We start from the raw sequence: 25316 nt of genomic DNA, 5'->3' as shown, positions 1-25316 counted from the left end.
GCTAAATGTCCTCTAATTGCATATTATCTGTAATTGGCCTAGGACTTTATCTCTGAACATCCGCTGCAGGCTGCATCTCACCATCCATCATATCATTACACTATTAAGTATTGCTTTTTGTGCTCTTATTTTTTAAGGTGCTGCGATTGTTTGGGGTGTTGTGGCCGCCGGGACCTGAAGCCTCGAACTGTCTGGCTTGGACACCCCGAAAAAAGAGAGCAGAGATATCCACGAAACGTCATCAACAATCAGAAATACAACTTCTTCACATTTCTCCCAGGGGTAAGGACTCTCCGAAGCTTTTATGTTAGTTACAGTGCGCTAGAAGCCGGGCTGGAGCCGTTACTGCAACAAGGGGCTTTGTGTTCACATTCATACAATTATCTTTAGTAATGAGGGTTCCTGCAGCCTTCAGGCCTGAAACCACACAGAGCGCGCAATAAATGAGTCAGTCAACACATATGACTCACGGTATATTCAGACTGTGCGGTCAAATAGCGGTTCATTATCATAATTACTACGAAATCGCGGGTGATTAGCTGCAATTTGACTTAGGCATCTGAATATACCCTCAATGTCCATGCACACAGATCAGTAATACAGCAGTGTGTATAAGGCCTTAAAGGTCCAGCGAGCAGGCAATCAACCTCTTTCAATACAGCTGGGATTGTTGGAGTGATATAAACTTTATAAGGTATACATCCACCTCTGACGTACAGTTAACATATAGAAATAATCTAAACAAGAGTCACTGTGTACATACATTACTTATCCTGTACTGATCCTGAGTTACATCATGTATTATACTCCAGAGCTGCACTCACTATTCTGCTGGTGGAGTCACTGTGTACATACATTACATTACTTATCCTGTACTGATCCTGAGTTACATCCTGTATTATACTCCAAAGCTGCACTCACTATTCTGCTGGTGGAGTCACTGTGTACATACATTACATTACTTATCCTGTACTGAACCTGAGTTACATCCTGTATTATACTCCAGAGCTGCACTCACTATTCTGCTGGTGGAGTCACTGTGTACATACATTACTTATCCTGTACTGATCCTGAGTTACATCATGTATTATACTCCAGAGCTGCACTCACTATTCTGCTGGTGGAGTCACTGTGTACATACATTACATTACTTATCCTGTACTGATCCTGAGTTATATCCTGTATTATACTCCAGAGCTGCACTCACTATTCTGCTGGTGGAGTCACTGTGTACATACATTACTTATCCTGTACTGATCCTGAGTTACATCCTGTATTATACTCCAGAGCTGCACTCACTATTCTGCTGGTGCAGTCACTGTGTACATGCATTACATTACTTATCCTGTACTAATCCTGAGTTACATCCTGTATTATGCTCCAGAGCTGCACTCACTATTCTGCTGGTGGAGTCACTGTGTACATACATTACTTATCCTGTACTGATCCTGAGTTATATCCTGTATTATACTCCAGAGCTGTACTCACTATTCTGCTGGTGGAGTCACTGTGTACATACATTACATTACTTATCCTGAGTTACATCCTGTATTATACTCCAGAGCTGCACTCACTATTCTGCTGGTGGAGTCACTGTGTACATACATTACATTACTTATCCTGTACTGATCCTGAGTTACATCCTGTATTATACTCCAGAGCTGCACTCACTATTCTGCTGGTGGAGTCACTGTGTACATACATTACATTACTTATCCTGTACTAATCCGGAGTTACATCCTGCATTATACTCCAGAGCTGTGCTCACTATTCTGCTAGTGGAGTCACTGTGTGCATACATTACATTACTTATAATGTACTGATCCGGAGTTATATCCTGTATTATACTCCAGAGCTGCACTCACTATTGTGCTGGTGGAGTCACTGTGTACATACATTACATTACTTATCCTGTACTGATCCTGAGTTACATCCTGTATTATACTCCAGAGCTACACTCACTATTCTGCTGGTGGAGTCACTGTGTACATACATTACATTACTTATCCTGTACTGATCCTGAGTTACATCCTGTATTATACTCCAGAGCTGCACTCACTATTCTGCTGGTGGAGTCACTGTGTACATACATTACTTATCCTGTACTGATCCTGAGTTATATCCTGTATTATGCTCCAGAACTGCACTCACTATTCTGCTGGTGGTATAATACATGCTGTAACTGAAGATCACTAGAATATACACAAGTTGGATGTGAACTTAGGTTCTTTCAATGCTGGCTGTGCACATGCACCCATTTTGGTCAGGGTACCTTATAGAAGGACCCTTCACCACTACATATGTCTTTTGTGTTATCAAAATTATATTTAACAATTTCTTCATTAGATCTGATTCTGGGAAAGTTGGATGACCACCAATATAGCTATTGTTACAGCTCCCACAATGGTTGTTACCCAGCTTTCTTAGATTCCTGAATGGCATAAATGCAGCAATACAGGAGAGGGGGATATATCAATGTATAACTAGAGCAGAGTTGTAAGTTCAGTGGATGACATGATGGTTGTAATTCTACTTTCCAAAGAAACCGCTGTATAGAGTTTATAAGAGGAGGACACAGAACTTCTATTTAGAGGATTTTCTTTTTTAACAGGAACAACATAGTGACAAGTTAAATGTTTGACAATAACCACAGACCTTCTGCGTTTCATAGCTGAACTCTGACCTCCCAGCAGGCTCTGGTGTGATATAATGACCTCGGGGGTGGAGGGCCCATCTGTGGCTGTAGTAGTGGCGATTATCTTCTGAGCTGTAGGTCTACGAGTAGCTGGATGAGTCCTGACACCTTCTTGTGCTGCTTTGTCTGTAGATACATCAGACACTTTATTTTAAAGAAAAACATATTGGAGTTTGCTTCATGTAAATAACGTCCTGCTGTTAACCCAATCATGGCAAGAAGCTGAGCCGTCTCCTGGGGAAGATTGGCCTTAATTAACACCTTGCCGGGGGGCAGGGGGGATGGTGACAGCTGTTGGTACAATTCAATTTTTTTGTTACTGTTATACGTCCAGTTGTTTAAGTGTTTAAGAAAAGACCATTTATAATGCTGGACACAGACAGGAGATAGAGCAGACAACTGACCATACCCCCATATGACCGACATACCCCCATATGACCGACCATGCCCCCATATGACCGACCATGCCCCCATATGACCGACCATGCCCCCATATGACCGACCATGCCCCCATATGACCGACCAAGCCCCCATATGACCGACCAAGCCCCCATATGACCGACCAAGCCCCCATATGACCGACCAAGCCCCCATATGACCGACCAAGCCCCCATATGACCGACCAAGCCCCCATATGACCGACCAAGCCCCCATATGACCGACCAAGCCCCCATATGACCGACCAAGCCCCCATATGACCGACCAAGCCCCCATATGACCGACCAAGCCCCCATATGACCGACCAAGCCCCCATATGACCGACCAAGCCCCCATATGACCGACCAAGCCCCCATATGACCGACCAAGCCCCCATATGACCGACCATGCCCCCATATGACCATGCATAGCCCTAGATGATCATTCATAGCCCTAGATGACCACCCATAGCCCTAGATGAGAACCCATAGCCCTAGCTGAGCACCCATAGCCCTAGCTGAGCACCCATAGCCCTAGCTGAGCACCCATAGCCCTAGCTGAGCACCCATAGCCCTAGCTGAGCACCCATAGCCCTAGCTGAGCACCCATAGCCCTAGCTGAGCACCCATAGCCCTAGATGACCACCCACAACGATCGTCAGAGGCGAGGCTAAAACCCTTATATAGGAACCCGTCAGGTTGAGATGTGCTGTGAGCAGCTTAAACTTCAGAATGTGTCAAACTAGCGGCCAAAAATCCAATGTGGCAGATCATTATTGGCAGATTTTCGGCAATTAATCGGTTGAGTGAAAATTCGACCACTAAATGTCCGACCATCAGGAAAAAAGCAGGCGGAATTGTAATTTTGGGCGGCCCAGTATTTCATGTCCATGGCCGGCATGGCCTACAGCTCCTATATCTATCTGGGTATTGTCGTAAGAATATTTTATTTTTCAAAATGTTAAATGATCTTTTGTGTTTTTTGTTATTTTAGTGTACGGTTGGTTTATTATACAGATGAAAACCAACTCACAATCGCAATACACCACAAAAAAATAAAATATGTGTGCGTGTAATATATATGATGTCGGGGGAATTGGTTGGATCCAATCTTTGTTGTACAACGGGTGCATTGATTATTGCGACACAGATTTCTGTTATTGGTCATATGGGATTAATAATCATTGTCACCATTGTAGACCAGCACAAGGGACGGTTTTACACCAAGTTTTGCCTGAAGTTTAACTTTTAATTTAAATTGAAAAAAATAATTTCTTATAGAAACCAGCAGGACGTTATAGCACTCTTGGCACAATTACGTTTACATGACCCTTCTATGTTTCTCTTTGTTTTAGATCCTTTTTAACCAGTTCAAATACTTCTTCAACTTGTATTTCTTGCTATTGGCCTGTTCACAATTTGTGCCTGAGATGCGACTGGGGCCCCTGTACACGTTCTGGGTTCCTCTGGTATGTAAATAATTTTACATTTTATATTAAACAGTTAATTCACCTCTGAACACAATTTTACAGTTTATGTTCAGATATAATGTACATATAAAGTAAAGTTACTCTTTCTTTTCATATGTTGTCCCGATCCTGAGTGTTATCTTGTATTGTACTCCAGAGCTGCACTCACTATTCTGCTGGTGGAGTCACTGTGTACATACATTACATTACTTATCCTGTACTGATCCTGAGTTACACCCTGTATTATACTCCAGAGCTGCACTCACTATTCTGCTGGTGGAGTCACTGTGTACATACATTACATTACTTAGCCTGTATTATACTCCAGAGCTGCACTCACTATTCTGCTGGTGGAGTCACTGTGTACATAAATTACATTACTTATCCTGTACTGATCCTGAGTTATATCCTGTATTATACTCCAGAGCTGCACTCACTATTCTGCTGGTGGAGTCACTGTGTACATACATTACATTACTTATCCTATACTGATCCTGAGTTATATCCTGTATTATACTCCGGAGCTGCACTCACTATTCTGCAGGTGGAGTCACTGTGTACATACATGACATTACTTATCCTGTACTGATCCTGAGTTACATCCTGTATTATACTCCAGAGCTGCACTCACTATTCTGCTGGTGGAGTCACTGTGTACATACATTACATTACTTATCCTATACTGATCTTGAGTTATATCCTGTATTATACTCCAGAGCTGCACTCCCTATTCTGCTGGTGGAGTCAGTGTGTACATACATTACTTATCCTGTACTGATCCTGAGTTACATCCTGTATTATACTCCAGAGCCGCACTCACTATCCTGCTGGTGGAGTCACTGTGTACATACATTACATTACTTATCCTGTAGTGATCCTGAGTTATATCCTGTATTATACCCCAGAGCTGCACTCACAATTCTGCTGGTGGAGTCACTGTGTACATACATTACTTATCCTGTACTGATCCTGAGTTACATGCTGTATTATACTCCAGAGCTGTACTCACTATTCTGCTGGTTATTATTAGAGACAATCAGTAAGCTTGTGGACAGAACCCCCCCCCCCCCCCCTTCCTAACAGGATAGCTGAACTTCTATAATACAATATATGTGTGTGTTCAGTTAGTTTTTCCTATTATTTTTTTCTGTATACTTAGGACGGGTGTAAATATTTTCTGCACGCAGACCTATCAGAATGGAATAAACAGAGTATACATATCTGCCACATGATGAGTGTGTAAATAAGTGTAAAGCTGCCTCTGTGCCTTTCCATGCTCCCTGGTTAGTTTTTTGGAGTATAAGTTGCACGCTCTTTACAACTGTCCTGGATGCTTGCAACAAATTAAGTCATTTCCCCAGCCTGAAAACCTTCTGCGAACATGCAAAAATGGGAGCAAGATGATAAATAAATAGGGTGCACATCTAATGCCTTTAATATTTGTGGTACAATACAGTAGGCGATGTATAAATCCCTGGGTGAAGCTGATCTGACATTTATTCTGTTGAGTGTTGGATACTTTTCAGCTTTGATCTATATCGCACAGCTCTGGTCAGTGGCTCCAGCTCAGCTGCATTGTCTATTGACGTTTCAGGGAGTCTGAACGACCTAATAGTATAACATTGCATCCATCAATAAAAAATTCTTAAAGGGGTTGTTAAGAAAAAAACAGCCCTGTCCATATGCACCATTAGGACAAATGGAGGTTATAGATGGGAGCCCCCAGACTGGGACCCCCATCAATGCGCCAGAAAGCAGAGACGCTCATAAGAATAATGAGCTGTAAATAAAATGACCGTTTCTCCCCTCTTCAGGGATTCGTCCTGGCTGTCACCATCATTCGTGAGGCTGTGGAGGAGATTCGATGTTTAATGCGGGATAAAGAAGTGAACTCCCAGATCTACAGCAAGCTCACAACCAGAGGTCAGATTTCAGGGTCTCCGCATTGTTGGAGTAAGAATAGGGGGCTCCGCTGTGTCAGTGGATACTGCTGAATTACAAAATCACAACCGGAGCGCTGCAACAGAGCTGACAGGTGGAACTGACATAGTCACCTAGTGCAAAACTGAACATCTGCACTGTATGTGAGCAGCCCCCGGATACGGTATATGACTAGATTATTTATAAATCCTATTCCTGTTCAGAGAAGTGTGTGTGTGTGTGTATATATATATCTCCTATACACACACATGTAGTGCATTGTTCTTATATATGTTGCTGTCCTATTTACAAGGTGAATCTGTTCACCGTCTTCCTAGTTATGACCTATTAGGTGTATGAAAGTTATAATGGGAAGGGAGGGCTGATGGGGATCTTCCTATGTCAAGCAGAGAGAATAGAGCCGCTACACCCTGGAGAACTTGTTGCACCCATAACTTATTTCCGTTGGTTGGAACCAATTTTTTTAGTCCCATAAACATAACAATAGTTGATAAGGATTGTCTTTACAGTCGAGCCATTAACTTTACTGATATTTGTCTATGATGTGAAGGACTTTCCTATAACACATGGGTCTGATTTAATGATTGATTATAAATATGGATACAGTTTTATACTGCAAAGTGTCAAGTGTCTTATGTTCTTTATCACAGGCACCGTGAAAGTCCGCAGCTCGAGCATACAAGTTGGAGATCTCGTTATCGTAGAGAAGGTCGGTTTTGATGGTCATTGTCTGTAACATTGAATATATATATATATACACACACACACACCCATACACATTGATTCTGTGCTGCCTAATACTATATATACTAGGGTTGTCAGAATACCAGATTTTGGACTTCGATACCGATACTTTGTGAAGTATTGTGATACTCTATACCAGAACAATACTGTGCCAACAACAATAATAATTTAAAAAAACAGTTCTTCCATTTTCTGATGTGAGGCGCGAGGTGCGATGAATTTTGAATCTCCACATGCCTCACATTAATAGTAATTAACCCCATCATGTACCTCAGTCATAATGGACAACATTGGGTTAATGTGTGAGGTACATGATGGGGTTAATTACTATTAATGTGAGGCACATGGAGGTTCAAAATTCATCCATCACACCTCGTGCCTCACATTAATGACGTGAAAGAAAGCAGTTTTTATTTTATAACAGAGTAAATATGAATGACGCTATAAACTTGTTATTTTGGTCGCGACGATACCGAATATGTGTATCTTATGTATCGAGACTTATTTTAATGTTTATTGTAAAAAAAAAAATATTTTTTTTAAATTTAACATTACTTTATGAAGTATGCCCTAAGAACAGGAAATATGGTCAGACAGCTCTGGGGTCCTTCCATGGACCCTGGGCTGTCTGCCCATATATGGTATGTCCCTCGATCGAGTCACAGGGATTCCCCGTGACGCGATCCAAAGGGCATCCCTCCTTCTCATTATCCCCTTGAACACTGCGGTCAGCTTTGATAGCAGCATTTAGGGGAATAGTGGCGGAGATGAGAGATTTCTCTGATCTCCACAGTTAGAGCGGGGCTGCGGCTGTGTAATACAGCCATTTCCCCACTCCTGACAACAAGTGTGCGCTCGTGGTCAGCATGAGGTCATCCAGCCGGTGCTGCATTAATGAGCGGCGGCTCAGGCACTGAGGACAGAACATGGGGGTGTTTTGCAGTGCGCCCGCCATGTTCTCTGTCTTCAGTGTTGCCGCTCATTAGTGCAGTGCTGCTCGCATCACATCATGCTGACCGCGCGCACACTTGTCAGGACTCAGGAGCGGGGCAATGGTTGTATCACACAGCCGCAGCCCCGCTCTAACTACATTCATGTGTTACTATACTTAGCTGGGCATCCGCACAGCTTAGTATCGAAATACATGAAATAACGGTAGCGAACAGTTTGAGGGTGTACGGCATCCAAACAGTATCGAAGTTTTGATGCATCGTGCATCCCTAATATATACATTGATACTATATATACACTGTGTGCACAATTATTAGGCAAGTTAGTATTTTGACCATATCATTTTTATGCATATTTTCCAACTCCAAGCTGGGCCAAAAGGGAAATTTAACAGACTCTGAAAAGTCTAAAATTGTTCCAAGTCTTTCAGAGGGATGCAGCACTCTTGAAATTGCTAAGATATTGGTGCGTGATCACAGAACCATCAAACGTTTTGTAGCAAACGGTCAACAGGGTCGCAAGAAAGTTGTGGAGAACAAAAAACCCGCAAATGAACTGACAAATATTTGAGAAGAATCAAACGTGAAGCAACTAGGAACCCATCGCCCTCCAGTGCTGTCATATTCCAAGGTGATCAGTGATCAGAGACACGGCCAAGGTAAGGAAGCCTGAAACCCGACCACCGCTGACCAAGACACAGAAGTTGAAACGTCAAGACTGGGCCAGGAAACATCTGACACATTTTTCAAAGGTTTAATGGACTGATGAGATGAGTGACTCCTGACGGACCAGATGGATGGGCCCATGGCTGGATCAGTAACGGGCACAGATCTCCACTTCGACTCAGACGCCAGCACGGTAGAGGTAGGTACTGCTATGGGCTGCTGCTATTAAATATTAGCTAGTTGGTCATTTTCGTGTTGAAGATGGACTAACAATCAACACCCAAATCTACTGCCAGATTTTAGAAGACCCTTTCACATCAAGCAGCGGTCCAGGAAAAAGTCTGCATCTCAAGAAAACCAAGATTTTTATGCAGGACAATGGTCCATCGCTTGCATCAAAGTTCTCCACTGCATGGGGGCCAGTACAGACATTAAAGATGAAAGAATAATGACTGGGCCCCTTTCTCACCCGACCTAAACCCTATTGAGAACTTGTGGGCCCTTCTTAAATGGCAGATTTCTGGTGGAGAACAGTCCACCCCTCTGATCAGCGTCCGGGGGGCTGTGGCTGCTGCTGCACAAAAAGTTGATTGTCAACAGATTAACAAAATGACAGACTCCGTGGATGGACGGCTCATGACTTTTTTTTATTGAAGAGAAGGGGGCGCTATAATGGTCAGTGTTTTAAAAAAAATTTTTTCATTTCAAATATTTAACGGATCTGTCGATCAGTTATTTTAATATAAAAACGGATCAGAGTTAAAGATTATACAACGTAAGTGTGAACTTAGCCTAACAGATGAAAATAAACAAGTGAGATGGGAAAATGTTCCTATTTTATTTTGTTACATAATAATTCTGCACACACCGATATCCTCCTAAGAAAGCCAAAACCTCACTTTTACTTTCTTAAATATTCTGGTTTGAGGTTTACTAACATTTTGAATTGACCGACAGCACTGTAGTTTTTCAGTAATAAAATGGAACCTCAGAAATGCAACTTGCCTAATAATTATAATATCATAATGTACAAAAATAGGCAACACTCCAATTTAAAAGTAAGAATGGTTCCCTTATTCGCCCTGGTGCAACGTTTCGGCTCTAATGCTGGAGCCGTCCTGCTTGAAAAAGGCTCCGGCGTTAGCGCTGAAACGTTGCACCAGGGCGAAAAAAACAAACCACTCTTACTTTTAAATTGGAGTGCTGCCTATTGATACTGTGCTGGCTGATTATATATGCTTAGGTAGTACAGTATTGAAGTCTTACGTGACAGCAGCAACTTACAAATTATATGTTCTTTTCTCTATGATGGCGATGTGCAAACTGTTTATATAACCTAAAATGTAATGACAATTTTTTCTTCTATTTTTCTTGCAGAATCAGCGAATCCCGTCCGACATGATATTTTTAAGGACATCTGAAAAAAACGGTAACTGTCCCGTAACTTGGGGGGACATGCACCATGACTGAGCACATATTGAGTTTCTAATCCTTCGCCTTCTCATTGCTGCCGTGTTCACATCGTGCTTGCTCTGGGGTTGCCTTGACGATTCTGTGCGTGGACTTCCGGTCATGTGACTTACACTCCTGTATTCTTATGGAGAGTTAGTTGGTTATGCTGCCACGGCAACCTCAGAGCGAGCACAATACATATGTGACTGCAGCAGTGAGGAGACCGCGAGGAGAGAATAATACAAGGAGAATATTAAAGTCTCATTATTTTATTTTCTGCTGTCAGCCAATGGTGATGGGACACCTGCTACTCAGGTGTTATTACTTTGCCTCATATTTACAGTACGCAGGTCTCATCCAAACACCCATAAAACACATTGATGTTTGACTTCAGAGTCCCAGATCTTCCATGATATATGGTGGATTTACTGCAGGTGATCATCGCTGTGTAACCATCCGGTCTAATGTTCCATCCACTTATTAACTCTGTATCATTGAGACGTCGTCTGTGCAGCAGTCAGTTCTGTAGATAAGGGGATGTGCATTTACTGCGTCTGGCCTAAAGGAGAACAACCCCAGGAAAGGTTCGATCTAAGCCCTACCACGAGCAATGCAATATCCAGACTCTATAGTTTCATGGTTTATTTTCCCTAAGGACGTGAGTAAAATCTCAAATAAATAACTTCTGTCCTGTTTTCTCAGGGTCTTGCTTTCTGCGGACTGATCAGCTGGACGGCGAGACGGACTGGAAGCTGCGGCTGCCGGTGTCCTGCACCCAGAGACTGCCCACAGCAGCAGTAAGTGAACCATGTCCTTACCATGTGGTGGTCTATCTTCCTGAGCTCCCATCATTTTACAGATACCGGTGCTAATTCAAATGCTGTACCAAAAAATATAGTTGGCATCCAGTGGCGGGTTAAGTAGACTATAGGTTCTGGGATGTTCCACAAACTTGGGGCCCCCTTTCCCCACAACCGCTCTGCCATGTGTATGGTCAATGCCACTTTCTGTGCGAGCATTGACAAATGGGTGTTACGATTCCCCTTGTCAAAGGGCTGTGTCCCTACATACTGACAGTCTCCAACAATTGCTGACTGTATCCCACTGTGTAGGGACACATCCTCTTGACACTGGGAATGGTAACACGCGTTTGTCTATTACTCCTGGGTACACAATGAATTTATGTGAAATAGAAGGATTTCCTACAACAGTCCTGAGAGGGGACAGATCCTCTATAGATCCAGTGACTCACAGGTGATGTCTTCACTGTTTTATTTAGAGTCTATATGTAAATCATGATTAGAGGGAATATACATTTTTATTTGCGTCTTGTGAGATGAATACAAATGATCAGTCTCTTCTTATAACCAGCTATGGTTACCATGATATGAAGCCGATGGGTCAGTGAATGACTAAATAAATCAGAGGAGGTTTGAATGATGAATGATCAGTCTCTTATTATAACTTATCTCACAAGACGCAAATAAAAATGTATATCACCGCTAATCGTAATTTACATTTAGACTCTATATAAACAGTGACGTCCCTGTGACCATTCCGCATGCCTCAGAGCTGAAATCTCCCATCGCTGCAGCACTCGTCTTCATCTGACAGTCATCAGTCCATGTCCTTGGGGTATCCAGATGTTTCACCTTTAGGTTGGGCACAGAGACCTTCATAACCGCGCACATGTTCTCCATAGCTGTGCAGATCATGTGACTTCATCTAGACGTCCATCACAGATCTGCAGTGTAGTGACCCCCACATCGCCTGCCATCTCTCTCATTTTAAGGATCGTTTCCTCCCAAACGTTAAAACTGACACCAAGTAGAGCGACGGCCAAAGTAAGGTATATGGTCATATTTATATCTATTTGCAGCGGCCACATCCGGACCGCCTCCATATTGGTTGTTCTTTTTGCAGTGACTTCTCAGCGGCTGATGGATAATTGCTCCGTGACACTGTGAATTTTCCTGAATGAATTTTTTTTTGTCATCCTGCAGGACTTGCTCCAGATCAGAGCCTATGTGTATGCAGAAGAACCGAATATCGACATCCATAATTTTGCAGGAACATTTACCCGGGTGAGTAACGGTCAAACACAAGCGCTGCTCCAGGAGCCCAGAGGCTGAGGGGGCCACTCGCATGCAGGAATAGTTGTGGGGGCTTTCTGTTGTCTGCCTCCGCTATGTGGATTCATCTTTGAAGAAGAAGACCAGGTACAGGACACTACTGTCCACACTCTGGTTGCTGTGATCCATTCCTGCTATGGAGCCCTATCCATTCTACCCCTGTCTGGTGTTGCAGAGTTGTCTGTGACTGTCCCATACATGTACATATTACAGGCTTACAGAGGACCCATCGCCTCTCCCGACATGTCTGGTTTAGTAAATATGTGTATTCCCCAAGAAATAACCATCCTCAGGCGCCTTTTCTTAGAATTGCGCATTGTGTCATTCCTCTGTTATTCCTCCTGGAAATGTATGAATAAATGAACAACTGGGTGTTTCTCTTTCCCCTTTCAAAGGAGCGTGTTCCCACACAGTCCAATCAGTAAGTGTCAGACTGAGTAGGGACACATCCTACAGTTGTCAGTTTATTCACACATTTCCAGGAGGAATAACAGAGGAATGGCAAAATGCAGAGTGCTAAGAAAAAATGCTCCATAATTAGTTTAATGGGAAATGCAAATATTTACTAAACCAGACATGTCAGGAGAGAGGACAGGTCTTCTCGCCAGGTTGGACTTTTCGCTGTTTTCCGACACTTTTCTCATTAGAAGATGGGGGAAAAAGGTAATAAACAAGTCCCGTTTTGGACGCGATGTAAAAATTGGCGCAGGTGCTTTATAAATTTGACGTTCAAAACACGGTTATAAATACAGTGATAAATCTGCCCCATTGCCTTAATGTTGTCTCTCTCCCCCGCAGGAGGACAGTGACCCCCCCATTAATGAAAGCTTAAGTATCGAGAACACGCTGTGGGCCAGCACAGTCATTGCTTCTGGTAAAAATAAACATTTTCCGTCTTCAGAAATGCATGTTAACAATTTAATCCCTCATTAATTTGTCTGTAATTGATAATAATTGAGTCTGTCATTGAGAAAATTAGCCCCCAAATTAGTTGTTTTTTTTGTGTTTTCTCTTCTATTTATGACACCGGGAGAGGAGAACTGACGTGCAGCCCCCGGGGCGCAGTACAAATGATGCCAATGTCATCTGGGACTCACTTTATCTATAGTCTGTCAGGAAACAAAACTTCTGACGTCAGATAATGAATGGTCCTGTCTGTAGCCTGCAGATGCCACACACTATGGCTGCCGGCTGCACGCGATACCTCAGACTCCCCCAATAACATGCACTCCGTCCCAGAGACATTGAATGGAGCGGAACCGCGCATGCTCGACCGCTACTCCATTCAAAAAATGTGGACGAGTGGTGAGGAGAATTGGTGGAGCCGTGGGGGTCTCAGTAGGAAGGCCCCCAGTGATCAGACCGGGTGCCGAGACCCTCACCATAGCTGAAATGAAGGGGCAGCAGCGCTCATCTGAGCACCCTGCACTGTGATCGGCGCTCCTTGTCAGCCTGAAGACCGTTCACAACTAGGACCCGTCCTCAGCCTGACAGAGGGAGACGATCACAGTGGAAGGTGCAGGGAGCTCAGCTAAGCACTTTTACACCTTCATTTTTTAGCTATGGTGGGGGTCCCGGCATCCGGACCATGTGTCTCTATGACATAGCAAAAGTTTTATAAAAGTGCAGTTATTCCTTAAATATTGAGCGATGAAAATGCATGCAACTAGTTTCTAATGTACCTTGTGTATCAATTGTTTTCAACATCTCTGCTTTCTGTCAGTTAAACATTCTTTTGTCCTGGCACAATTTTACAGTGTAGACAATCCTCTGTGAGCTAAACACAGAAGCAGCGCCAATCTATCCTGAACTGAACTCTGGACTGATTGCTCTTACCTGTACTGATATATTAAAAAATGTTGAGGACAGGGAGTCACAACGCCACAAGTAATAGAAATAAATACAAAGAATTTGTATTAAATACATAATATTACACAACATAGATAAAAGAATAGTACAAGGATCTAAAATACCAAATGTGGGCCATTAGGAAAATACTAATTTTACCACGAGTATGCTGTATTGAATACACAAAAAAACCCACATGTATGTGCTAGGAAACAACAGAGCTTGTATCAATGATACATCGTAATAGCGTTTTTGACATGAAAAGGTGGATTACATATAAGAATGTAATAGGACACAAAAACAAAGTGTCCTAGTGCCATCAGTATAAAGTGATAAGAAAAACGCTATGGAGAAATATCATCCCAAAGAGCAAGTTCATGCCTTAAAGGTAAGTGGAAACAGGAGAAATATCCTGGCATGTGTTGAAATGTTCAATCAAAAAAGGATCTGCCTTAAATGGCAGGTATCATTATAAAAAGCAAGCTTACCCATGGAAATAGAAGTGGTCAAACGGCCCACAGAATGTAGCGGCGCCCCTTGTACTGATATATTGTATGGCCCTGTTCACACAGTTTGTTTGGCGCAGTTTTTGACGCAGAAACTGGGCCAAAAAACGTCCGAAATCTCTTCCCATTGATTCCAATTGGAGGTGGAGGAATTTTTCCTGTGAGCAGAAGAAAAGGCTCATGGGAAAAAGATGCGTCATGACCTTTCTTCAGGCGTTTCCGCCTCTCTTCTCCCATTGGCATCAATGGGAGGCAGAGAAAGCGTTTTTTGCCTGCGGTGCTCGATGGCTATGGCCAAAAAACGCTGCAAAGAGTGTGCAGGCAGGTCAAAATCTGTCTGCAGATTCCTGACGAAATTTTGAGGCAGATTTTTCTGCCTGCAAAAAACTCAGTGTGAACAGACTCTAGGCTATGTTCACACGGATTATTTTGACGAGTTATTTGACGTGGAAACCGCGCCAAAAAACTCATCAAAAACGGCCCGAAAATGGCTCCCGTCGATTTCAATGGGAGGCGGGGGCGGTTTTCTCGGCATGCAGGGAGAGGAAAATCTGCCTCAAACTTCCAAACGGAATTTTGAGGCAGAAATTCTGCCTGCAAAATACTCCGTGTGAACAAGGCCTAACCAGACCATAGCTGTGTTTACGCAGTCTGAAAACCTGTCCTGTCCGACTCACAGGTGCCCAGCTCGTTGCAATGAGTTTGCTCTTTTTTTCAAATCTCACACCTGTATCCGAAAAGGGTTTATAGCTGGGGGTTTGGTACATTGTTGCACCTACAGTTTATAAAGACTCCGGTTTTATGTAAATAACGCTTAATCATTTGTATAGTCAAAATATTTGCAACTATCCGAGACCCTCAAGACATGTTCACACACTGCATATTTCTTGAAGAATTTTGGTTTGTGCGATCCACAGCAAAATTCTGCAACAAAGTGAAGCACAATGCGAATGAAGCTTTAACAAACCTTTATAAATCCGGTGAATTGCTAGAACTCTATAATGTAAAAAGTCCTCCGCTGTGTGAGCAGGCAGTTCTCAACCTCCGGAGTATTAAGGGTCTGTTCACACGCACGGTTTTCAGACGTAAGTCAGGTGTTTTACGCATCGAATTACGCAAGAAAAAACTGCTCCATTACGATTACAAACATCTGCCCATTGCTTTCAATGGGATGTTCTGTTCCCACGAGGTGTATTTTTACGTATCGCTGTCAAAACGGTGCATAAAAAGACGCCCGCGTCAAAGAAGTGCATGCACCTCTTGGGCCGTTTTTTGAAAACCATATTTCATTGACTTCATTGAAAAACAGCTCCAATAACATCCGTAAAACTCGCCGCGAAAACAACTCAGTAATTTCAGACGTATTTTGCCAAGCCGTGTGAACATACCCTAACACGTGTTCTCCCATTCACAGACAGCAAGCAGAGATCTTGAAAATGTTTATGAAATGAAACACAAAGTAAATTCGAAAGTTACAAAACTTTTTATTACAAGCCTGGACAATCTCGTCCGTAGACCGTCCCGCATACATTCAATGCTGCGGTATGAAAACCAATTCCCTGCACTTTACTGATTGTTTACCGGCAGATTACAGCCGGCAATTCACGTGTAGGAATATTAGTCTAGTGAAGGGACGAAGTGTAAAATCCAGTTCTGCTTCCTTCCAGCCAGGGAATGATGTTACGATGTATATTGTGTTCTCTCTGTTCCAGGTACGGTGGTCGGAGTGGTTATTTATACTGGCCGGGAGCAGCGCAGTGTGATGAACACCTCCAATCCTCGCAGTAAGGTACTGCAACGCGTGACAAATTTTGTAAACTTTTTTTGGTCACTTTTCTTCTCGCTCGTCAAGTTTGAAAAGTGGACATGGTCTCCCAGAAGATGTCATTTAGGTGAAATGCAATATGTGGAGAAAAAATGGCGCAAAGAAATGTCGCAGATCTACATTTTCTCATAGCAGGGGCCCGTCAGAGTTCAAAATTCGCTACATTTATTATGAGGGAGGCGCTTTTTTAATATACGGCACATTTCGTATTAATAATTCTCACAGATACGACCGGCATGGTCTACGTTTTTTCACTCTTTTCAGCATTTCTTCGGTTATTGATGAATATTTGTAATGATCAGGATTTTCCACGCGGGGGAATCATTGCTGATATTTGTGGCCGCAGATTTACAGTCTCTTCGTTCTGTGTTGCAGATCGGTCTCCTTGACCTGGAAGTGAACTGTCTCACCAAGATCTTATTCAGCGCTCTGGTGGTCGTCTCTCTGGTCATGGTGACGCTGCAGCATTTTGCCGGTCGCTGGTATCTGCAGATCCTCCGCTTCCTGCTCCTCTTCTCCAACATCATTCCCATCAGGTGAGAAAGAGGGGTGACATTTTAGAGGGATCGTTCAGAAAAATAAAGACACCGTTATAAAGTGTAATTCACCGACCGTATTCTAAAGTCACCAAATATACACCGGGAAAAACTCTTCAGAAACGTGGACCTGGCATTCAGTTTTTCGTTGCACGTGCTTCAGGATGTGGCGCGTACTTGTGACGTATTAAACCCGACCCCCAAAACGACAACTGTCCCCCGTGACCTCTGTATCAATCACAGCAGCCGATGTCCTCTAACATTTCTCATACTAGTAAGGATAGAATACCAATCACCTAGAATACCCTTTTCAAAGAATTGTCCATCACATCTGCGGTTGTCAGTTCCATAGTTTGACTGCTCTTACAGGCAAGCAGTCCCTTTCTTTGCATATGGTTAGATTATCTTTCCTGTTGCTACAGAGGATGAGATTTACACTGGTATAGAAATGTGCTGGGAGTTGTAGTTCCACAACAGCTGGAGAGCCACAGGTTGGAGATCACTAATAGAGACAGCAGCTTCCGTTAACCCTTCATATCCTTCATCGTTCAGCTTGCGGGTCAATCTGGACATGGGGAAAATTGTCTACAGCTGGATGATCCGCAGGGACCCCAAGATCCCAGGAACAGTGGTCCGATCCAGTACAATCCCAGAGCAGCTTGGACGAATCTCCTACTTATTGACGGACAAAACAGGTGAGAGCCGAGATCCAGTGTGGGACGTTGGGAGATTAGTCTGATTGTAATGGCGCAGATGGAAACGGAAGGTAGAATGGAGATGACGTTTTTGTCCGTCCCGTCCCCCCCTTTTATGAATGGCCTTACTATATCTGAGGGTAAATTCATACGGGTGGCAGAGAGCGGGCAGACAATTTATCATTTTATGGTTTTTTTTATGATTTTATTACCTCGTTGTCACATTTGAGGGTGATTTGTTGTATTGTCAGGTTGCAGTACTAGCATATAATGTGTCTCAACCAAAAAAAAAATGCATGTTAAAAACTCAACAGAAACGCACAATGTGAACCCGGCCATAATGTTATAATGCTGCGTCTTGTAGGTACCCTGACCCAGAACGAGATGGTCTTTAAACGTCTTCACCTGGGGACTGTGGCTTATGGAATGGACTCAATGGACGAAGTGCAGAGTCACATATTCAGCGTCTACACGCAGGTACGTCATGTGATGTCATCATAATATAGGACAATGCTCGACCCGACCTGACCTGACCCAGCCGATTGCCACCATCTGCACTCCCTGGAATAAGGCTTCATTCACACGGCCGTGCCTGTAATCACCGGCCGCCATTGAGGGCGCGGACACCCACCCGAATTCTCGGCCCGTGCTTTCATACAAAGTGTGGGAGCACGGCCCGTAAAACGCATAAGATAAGACATGTCCTATCTTCTGCGGTACAGGCCTGGACAATAGAAGTGAATGGATCCGTAATTGCGGCCGTGTGCATGGGGCCTAAAAGTTCACGTCGTAGTGAGCAAGTGAGATTCACTGGGATATAAATATATATAATCTGGCAACCTTGTGACGGCAGAGGTACTGGATTATTGGAAATTCCAAACCATTATTTATGTCAACCAACTTGTCTAAAACATCAAAAAACTGCAGCAGTTGCAATAAAAACGGGATAATTCTTCCTTATTTGTCGCCGTCGTCTATAGACTTGTAATACGTTTTTGGTTGTAATGTATTGATTGGTTACCTTGTACCTTTGACCTGCACCATGTGACACTCCCGGGCTCTATATGATTGTTATGGATCATACCTGCCCGCCGAGGCTTCATGTAATAAATGTGAGGAGCTTTGTGCCGAGACTCTTCTATGATATATAGGGTTTCATCGGCGTCCGCTCTTGAGCCCATGTTGGTGTATGATGAAACACTGTAATCGCTCACATCAAAGGTACCGGATAACAGGACGCGAGGGTAATGAGATTTATGGTTAATACACATCCGCCATCTTGGACCCCCCCAATTTTATTTGGCTGGTGACAAGTGACTTAAGAGGCTGATTCTGCTCTGTGTAACGAGCAGCATTTCCTTCCACTGTAGATCTGATTCATGGCTTCTATTACTGTTTCCATTCAGTCACCTCTTGACCTGGAAGTGAAACTTTTTGGTGCTCCTGCTGACACCAGAGGTTAAGAGATCAGGAAGCACAGCCCGGTGTCCGCTACGTGACCAGCCTAATTATGTAATTGTCTAATTACACCAGAAAACTAAAAATAGTCTCAAAAATCTCTCACACAAACGCGTTGGGCAGCCCCGCATCTGTTTTACGTTTCCATTAATCATAACCATAAAGGGCTGCGCGGCTCCTGACTGGAGGGTCACTCACAAAATGTGTTTCTAATGCAGCGTATAACCTGACAGCTTTATTATGAACATTAGATCCAGCTCCTGCCGCCACCGCGCCGACTCATTTATTTCATGGTCCCACGAACTTACATTTTATTCCTGAATACCAACCTTAGGCCCCGTTCACACAGAGGTTTTTAACACGTTTTAAAACCACTGCAAAAAACGGCCGAAATTGCCACCTATTGTTTTCAACGGGAGGTGGAGGTGTTTTTTCCTCCCGAGCAGAAAAAATGCTCGCGGGAAAAAGAAGCGACATGCCCTATCTTGAGGTGTTTTCCGCCTCAAATACCCTATTGAAATCAATGGGAGATGGAAAAAAAGGCTGACACGTTTGACGCGGTTTATGTTATTAACCCCTCGTGGTTTTTCCCTTTGCCTGTTGAAGAAAAACCACGTCAAAAAACGCGTAAAAAAATGAAAAAAAACTGAGCTGATTTTTCCAGGCAGAATTTTCTGCCTGCAAAAAACTGTGTGAACAGGGCCTAACGGTCCACATGATGCATAACCACCACGTGTATCAACAGAGGAAAGACCTACTTGCGTGCTGGTAAAAAATGGTGCAAATTGCCTGTAATTTATCAGAATGTCGAATTTTAATCTGTAATTGTACAAGAAAATGCACGTGCAGCAAAGAACATAAACCGTATATTCATCGAGAGCAGCTTTACACAGGGAAGGTCATTCTGATTGCTGCAGATATCTTTTGGTGTATGGCCCTTTAACCCCTTGTCACTGCAGCCATTTTTTTTCCTCCACGCAGTACACAAGTAATAACTCTTTTATTTTTCCATCGACATATCTGTATAAAAGCTCCATTTTTGCGGGACAAGTTGTCATTTTTAATAGCACCATTTAGGCTTCATTCACGCCTGCGTCAGGACTCCGTTCATGGGTTCAGCCTGACCTTTCCATCAGGGGAGCCCATGAACGGAATCCAAACGGAAATAAACGGAAGCCATAGGTTTCCGTTAGCAAGACCATTGATTTCAATGACGACAGATCCGGTGCAAATTGTTTCCATTTGTCTCCGTTGTGAAAGGGTTGCGTTGTTTTGATGGAATTAATACCGACTACGCTATTCATTCCGTCAAAACGACGGAACCCTTACACAACGAAGACAAATGGAAACAATTTACAACGGATCCTTCACCATTGAAATTAATGGAGATGCAAACGGAAACCTATGGTTTCCATTTGGACTCCGTTTATGGGTTCCCCTGACGGAACCCACGAAAAAAATACTGACGCAGATGTGAATAAAGCCTTACTGTACCATAAATGTACTGGGAAACTAAATGTAACATTTTTAATCTGGGGTGGAATGGGGGAAAAAAGCTGATTCCTTTCTTTTTGGGTTATGTTTTTATGTTTTTTTCACGTGCGGTAAAAACGACGGTACGGTTAACTTTATTCTGTGAGTCGATGCGATTATGGCGTTACCAAACTTATACAGTTTTATTTTTACTACTTTTACTAAGGAAAAAATGTGTTAAAAAAAATTTCGTTTTGTCGGCATTTTTATTTTACGGTTGAGGGAGCGGTGTGAGGGCTTGTTTTTTTGCAGGGTGAGTTGTAGTTTTTATTGGTACTGTTTTTGGATACATACGGCTCTTGAACATTTTTTTTATTTTGGGAAGCTAAGGTGACCAAAAAAGAGCAATTTATTTTTTTTCTTACGGCGTTCTCCGTGCGGGGTAAATAATGGCTTATTGTATTGGGCCCCATGCACACGGTCGTGCCGTAATCACGGGCCGTCCGCATTTTTGGCCCGTGCTCCCATACAAAGTATGGAATCACGGCCCGTAAAAAGCAAAAGATAGGACATGTCCTATCTTTTGCGGTGCTCTTCTATGGTTCGGACACCTTCCCGTAAATAAACAGGAAGGTGTCCGTGGACAATAGAAGTGAATCGGTCTGTAATTGCGGTACGCAATTACGGACTATTTTTACGGTTATGTGCATGGGGCCTTAGTTTGGACTTTTATGGATGTGCAATACCAATTTTGTGTATTGTAATTTTTTACGTTACTTTGGGGAAAATGGGAAGTGTTTTTATTAACTTTTAATATGTTTTTATTTCTATGTACCTACCTAAAAACGTAAAAAACAAAACAAACAATAAACCGTTACATTCCTTCTAGGAAACCCGATGGAGTGACAGACGGTTATCCCCCCTCTTCCCAATGGCTTAGATGCCATGGTCACTATTAGTTGTGGCATGTAAGAGGTTAAATGGCTGGGATCTGAATTATGTCCGATCCTGGCCGTTGCAGTTAAATGTTGGCTGTGTGTTACTTGTCGTCGTCCCCCCCCCCCGTCCCCCCCATTGACTATGAGGTACAGGGGCAGCGTTCTGCTAGAGATAACATGTGGAATGCTGGATAGTTGAGGGATCTGTGTATGGTGCCGGCCTGAGGTGAGACGTCTCATTGCCATTGGTCAGGCCATTTAATAGTTTGCAACAGTATTAATGGTTTTCATAACTGTTCTAATGTTAAACTCTCTCTCCAGCCGTCTCAGGACCCTCCAGCGCAGAAAGGCACCACCACCAAAGTGAGGAAGACTATGAGCAGTCGTGTTTATGAAGCCGTAAAAGGGATCGCCCTCTGCCACAACGTCACCCCCTCCTATGAGTCCAACGGTGTGACCGACCAGGCCGAGGCAGAGAGACAATTTGAAGATTCCTGTCGGGTTTACCAGGCGTCCAGCCCAGACGAGGTAAATCAATTTTTCATAATTCTAAGGAGCGTTTGTTCCATGGTCCTGAACTTTACCACCAGTCTAGGGTCATATTTGCATGTGATATATTTGTGGTGTAAATATCGTTATTGGCGGTCATTAAGGGGTTAACATCCGATTCAGGATCACACAGAGGAATCTATTTCCAGCATTGTTTTTCTTGTAATGTTGATGATTATGGGAACAGTTACTGAAAACCCAAAATTTAGGGTCTCAGAAAATGAGATTATTATATAAGCCCAATATCAAAAATGATTTTTAATACCGAAATGTCGTCCTACTGAAAAGTCTGTCCAGTATCTGCCCCCAATACTTGGTTGAGGGCTGATCGCCTCCATGCCACGCCACATTGATAACACCATAGCAGTGCCACAGGCTGATCGCCTCCATGCCACCCTGCATTGATAACCCCTCAGCAGTGCCACAGGCTGATCGCCTCCATGCCATGCCACATTGATAACCCCTCAGCAGTGCCACAGGCTGATCGCCTCCATGCCACGCCGCATTGATAACAACTCAGCAGTGCCACAGGCTGATCGCCTCCATGCCACGCCGCATTGATAACAACTCAGCAGTGCCACAGGCTGATCGCCTCCATGCCACGCCGCATTGATAACTCCGCAGTGCCACAGGCTGATCGCCCCCATGCCACGCCCCATTGATAACACCATAGCAGTGCCACAGGCTGATCGCCTCCATGCCACGCTGCATTGATAACCCCTCAGCAGTGCCACAGGCTGATCGCCTCCATGCCACGCCGCATTGATAACAACTCAGCAGTGCCACAGGCTGATCGCCCCCATGCCACGCCCCATTGATAACACCATAGCAGTGCCACAGGCTGATCGCCTCCATGCCACGCTGCATTGATAACCCCTCAGCAGTGCCACAGGCTGATCGCCTCCATGCCACGCCGCATTGATAACAACTCAGCAGTGCCACAGGCTGATCGCCCCCATGCCACGCCCCATTGATAACCCCTCAGCAGTGCCACAGGCTGATCGCCTCCATGCCACGCCCCATTGATAACACCTCAGCAGTGCCACAGGCTGATCGCCTCCATGACACGCCGCATTGATAACCCCTCAGCAGTGCCACAGGCTGATCGCCTCCATGCCACGCCGCATAGATAACAACTCAGCAGTGCCACAGGCTGATCGCCTCCATGCCACGCCGCATTGATACCACCTCAGCAGCGCCACAGGCTGATCACTTCCATGCCGCATTGATACCACCTCAGCAGCGCCACAGGCTGATCGCCTCCATGCCACGCCGCATTGATAACCCCTCAGCAGTGCCACAGGCTGATCGCCTCCATGCCACGCCGCATTGATAACCCCTCAGCAGTGCCACAGGATGATCGCCTCCATGCCACGCCACATTGATAACCCCTCAGCAGTGCCACAGGCTGATCGCCTCCATGCCATGCCGCATTAATAACACCTCAGCAGTGCCACAGGCTGATCGCCTCCATGCCATGTTGCATCGATAACAATGTTAGCAATTCGCGTTTTTCGCAGCGTTTTTTTTACGCCCATTTTTGGAGCGTTTTTTCCATAGTCAATGAAAAACGGCTCAATAAGTAACATGCCCGTCTTTTTCGAAGCCGTAAAAAACGCCCCGTCGGATCAGAACGCCGTTTTTCCCATTTGAAATCAATGTTTGGAGGCGCAAAAAACGGCTGAAAACACTCCGTGTGAACATACCCTAACAGAATGCTTTCTACAATGTAGCAACTTGTGACAGTTCTCCCCATGATAATAATTTTCCCCCACACCAAGAAATGTGCTATATGCGCAGTTACGTGTCCCCTGAGGTAAGACAAAAATGCGCATATGAAATGGTCCTTTAAAATTAGGAATTTGCACATTTCTACCAATTTTTTATTGATTCATCCCTGGTGTCACGTAGAGGAGTCATCAGTGTAGAATCATTGATTGACTGAAGTTTTAAGTGCCCACCTTGTAATGAGGTTTGACGTGGTGTGTGCCACTAGACAGCCTTGATGCCCCCCAGAGGACAGGAACAGGAATTACAGGTGAACCAACTATGTCTCTAAACTTTGAGTGATTGGAGGATATCCTCTTAATATAGATGTGTAGAACTACTGAAGTATCCTCCGTATACACATAAATATGACTTTTATATGACCATATACCCCTATGCTGCATCTGACCCAGACAAGTGTATTCAACCCAATGGCTTCTATGATACGAAATTACAGAATGAATTGTAGGAAAATGATCTGCGTTTCTTGTCAAACCCCTTTTCCAATTTCCATAGGAAACTATGAAAGTTTAGTGCGTCAATGCTCTCGCGTTTTTCATTATTTCCTATGGGGAATTGTCACGGAAGCCAAACACAGAACAGTAATAATCTGTTTATTAGGCCGGGTTCCCACAGGACGGATGCGCTGCGTAAAAAAAACCCGCTGCATATCCAACCTGGAACCCGTAGTACATTCCGTCTGAAAACCGCATTGTGGTGCGTTTTCTCGGACGGAATTTCCGCTGCTGTAAAAACGCTCCTACTAACGTAAGCCGTTATGACGACGCATCCCTCCTGTGCGGTCTGGTCTCCGTGGATGACGCTGCAGCCTATGATTGGTTGCAGCGGTCACATGGGATGCAACGTCATCCCAGGAGGCCGGACTGCAGGAAGGAGGGCGTTCTGGGCAAGTACGATTTTTTTTCTCAATGTCCCGGAGTTGCGATTATTGCAGATTTCTGTTTGCATACCCATTGGATTCAATGGGGAAAACCTGCAAAGGAAAAGCAATGAAAACGCAGCATAAATTGACATGGATTTAAATTACGCACCGCAGGTCAATTTATTAACGTTTACGCTGTTTTTTTTTCTGCAGCGTGGCCATGAAAGTTACTAAATCTCATTGATTTTGCGGTTACCGTAAATGCTGCAGAATTTTTGCCCATAACTCCGTTGCGGGAATTCCGCAGCATTTGCGCTACGTGGGAACCCGGCTTTACGATGCGGCGGTATAACTTCTCCTGGAAGCCGTAGTT

General features: G+C 43.9%; 2 protein-coding genes across 4 annotated transcripts in view; one reads left to right on the top strand and one right to left on the bottom strand.

Annotated features, from left to right (window-relative positions):
- Positions 1 to 25316, bottom strand: part of TSHZ2 (teashirt zinc finger homeobox 2) — an 863437-nt gene that overhangs the window by 737235 nt on the left and 100886 nt on the right. For all 3 annotated transcript variants that reach the window (XR_012851541.1, XR_012851543.1, XR_012851542.1), the window contains exon 4: positions 2656 to 2821. The gene's annotated coding sequence lies outside the window, so the exon portion shown is untranslated. The remainder of the gene's footprint in view (positions 1 to 2655; positions 2822 to 25316) is intronic.
- ATP9A (ATPase phospholipid transporting 9A (putative)) overlaps positions 1 to 25316 on the top strand; it is a 75920-nt gene that overhangs the window by 12850 nt on the left and 37754 nt on the right. Inside the window, exons 2-14 of the mRNA XM_075845412.1 lie at positions 138 to 282; positions 4467 to 4580; positions 6395 to 6503; positions 7172 to 7230; positions 10259 to 10310; positions 11036 to 11130; positions 12337 to 12417; positions 13264 to 13339; positions 16532 to 16608; positions 17020 to 17180; positions 17733 to 17875; positions 18240 to 18352; positions 22066 to 22272. Of these exons, the coding sequence (XP_075701527.1) occupies positions 138 to 282; positions 4467 to 4580; positions 6395 to 6503; positions 7172 to 7230; positions 10259 to 10310; positions 11036 to 11130; positions 12337 to 12417; positions 13264 to 13339; positions 16532 to 16608; positions 17020 to 17180; positions 17733 to 17875; positions 18240 to 18352; positions 22066 to 22272 (1432 nt within the window). The remainder of the gene's footprint in view (positions 1 to 137; positions 283 to 4466; positions 4581 to 6394; positions 6504 to 7171; positions 7231 to 10258; positions 10311 to 11035; positions 11131 to 12336; positions 12418 to 13263; positions 13340 to 16531; positions 16609 to 17019; positions 17181 to 17732; positions 17876 to 18239; positions 18353 to 22065; positions 22273 to 25316) is intronic.

This window comes from Rhinoderma darwinii, chromosome 13, assembly GCF_050947455.1.
Source record: "Rhinoderma darwinii isolate aRhiDar2 chromosome 13, aRhiDar2.hap1, whole genome shotgun sequence".
In the NCBI taxonomy this organism is placed as follows: Eukaryota; Metazoa; Chordata; class Amphibia; order Anura; family Rhinodermatidae; genus Rhinoderma; species Rhinoderma darwinii.
Note: the sequence above shows the minus strand (reverse complement) of the source record. Positions and strands in the feature narration are given on the sequence as shown.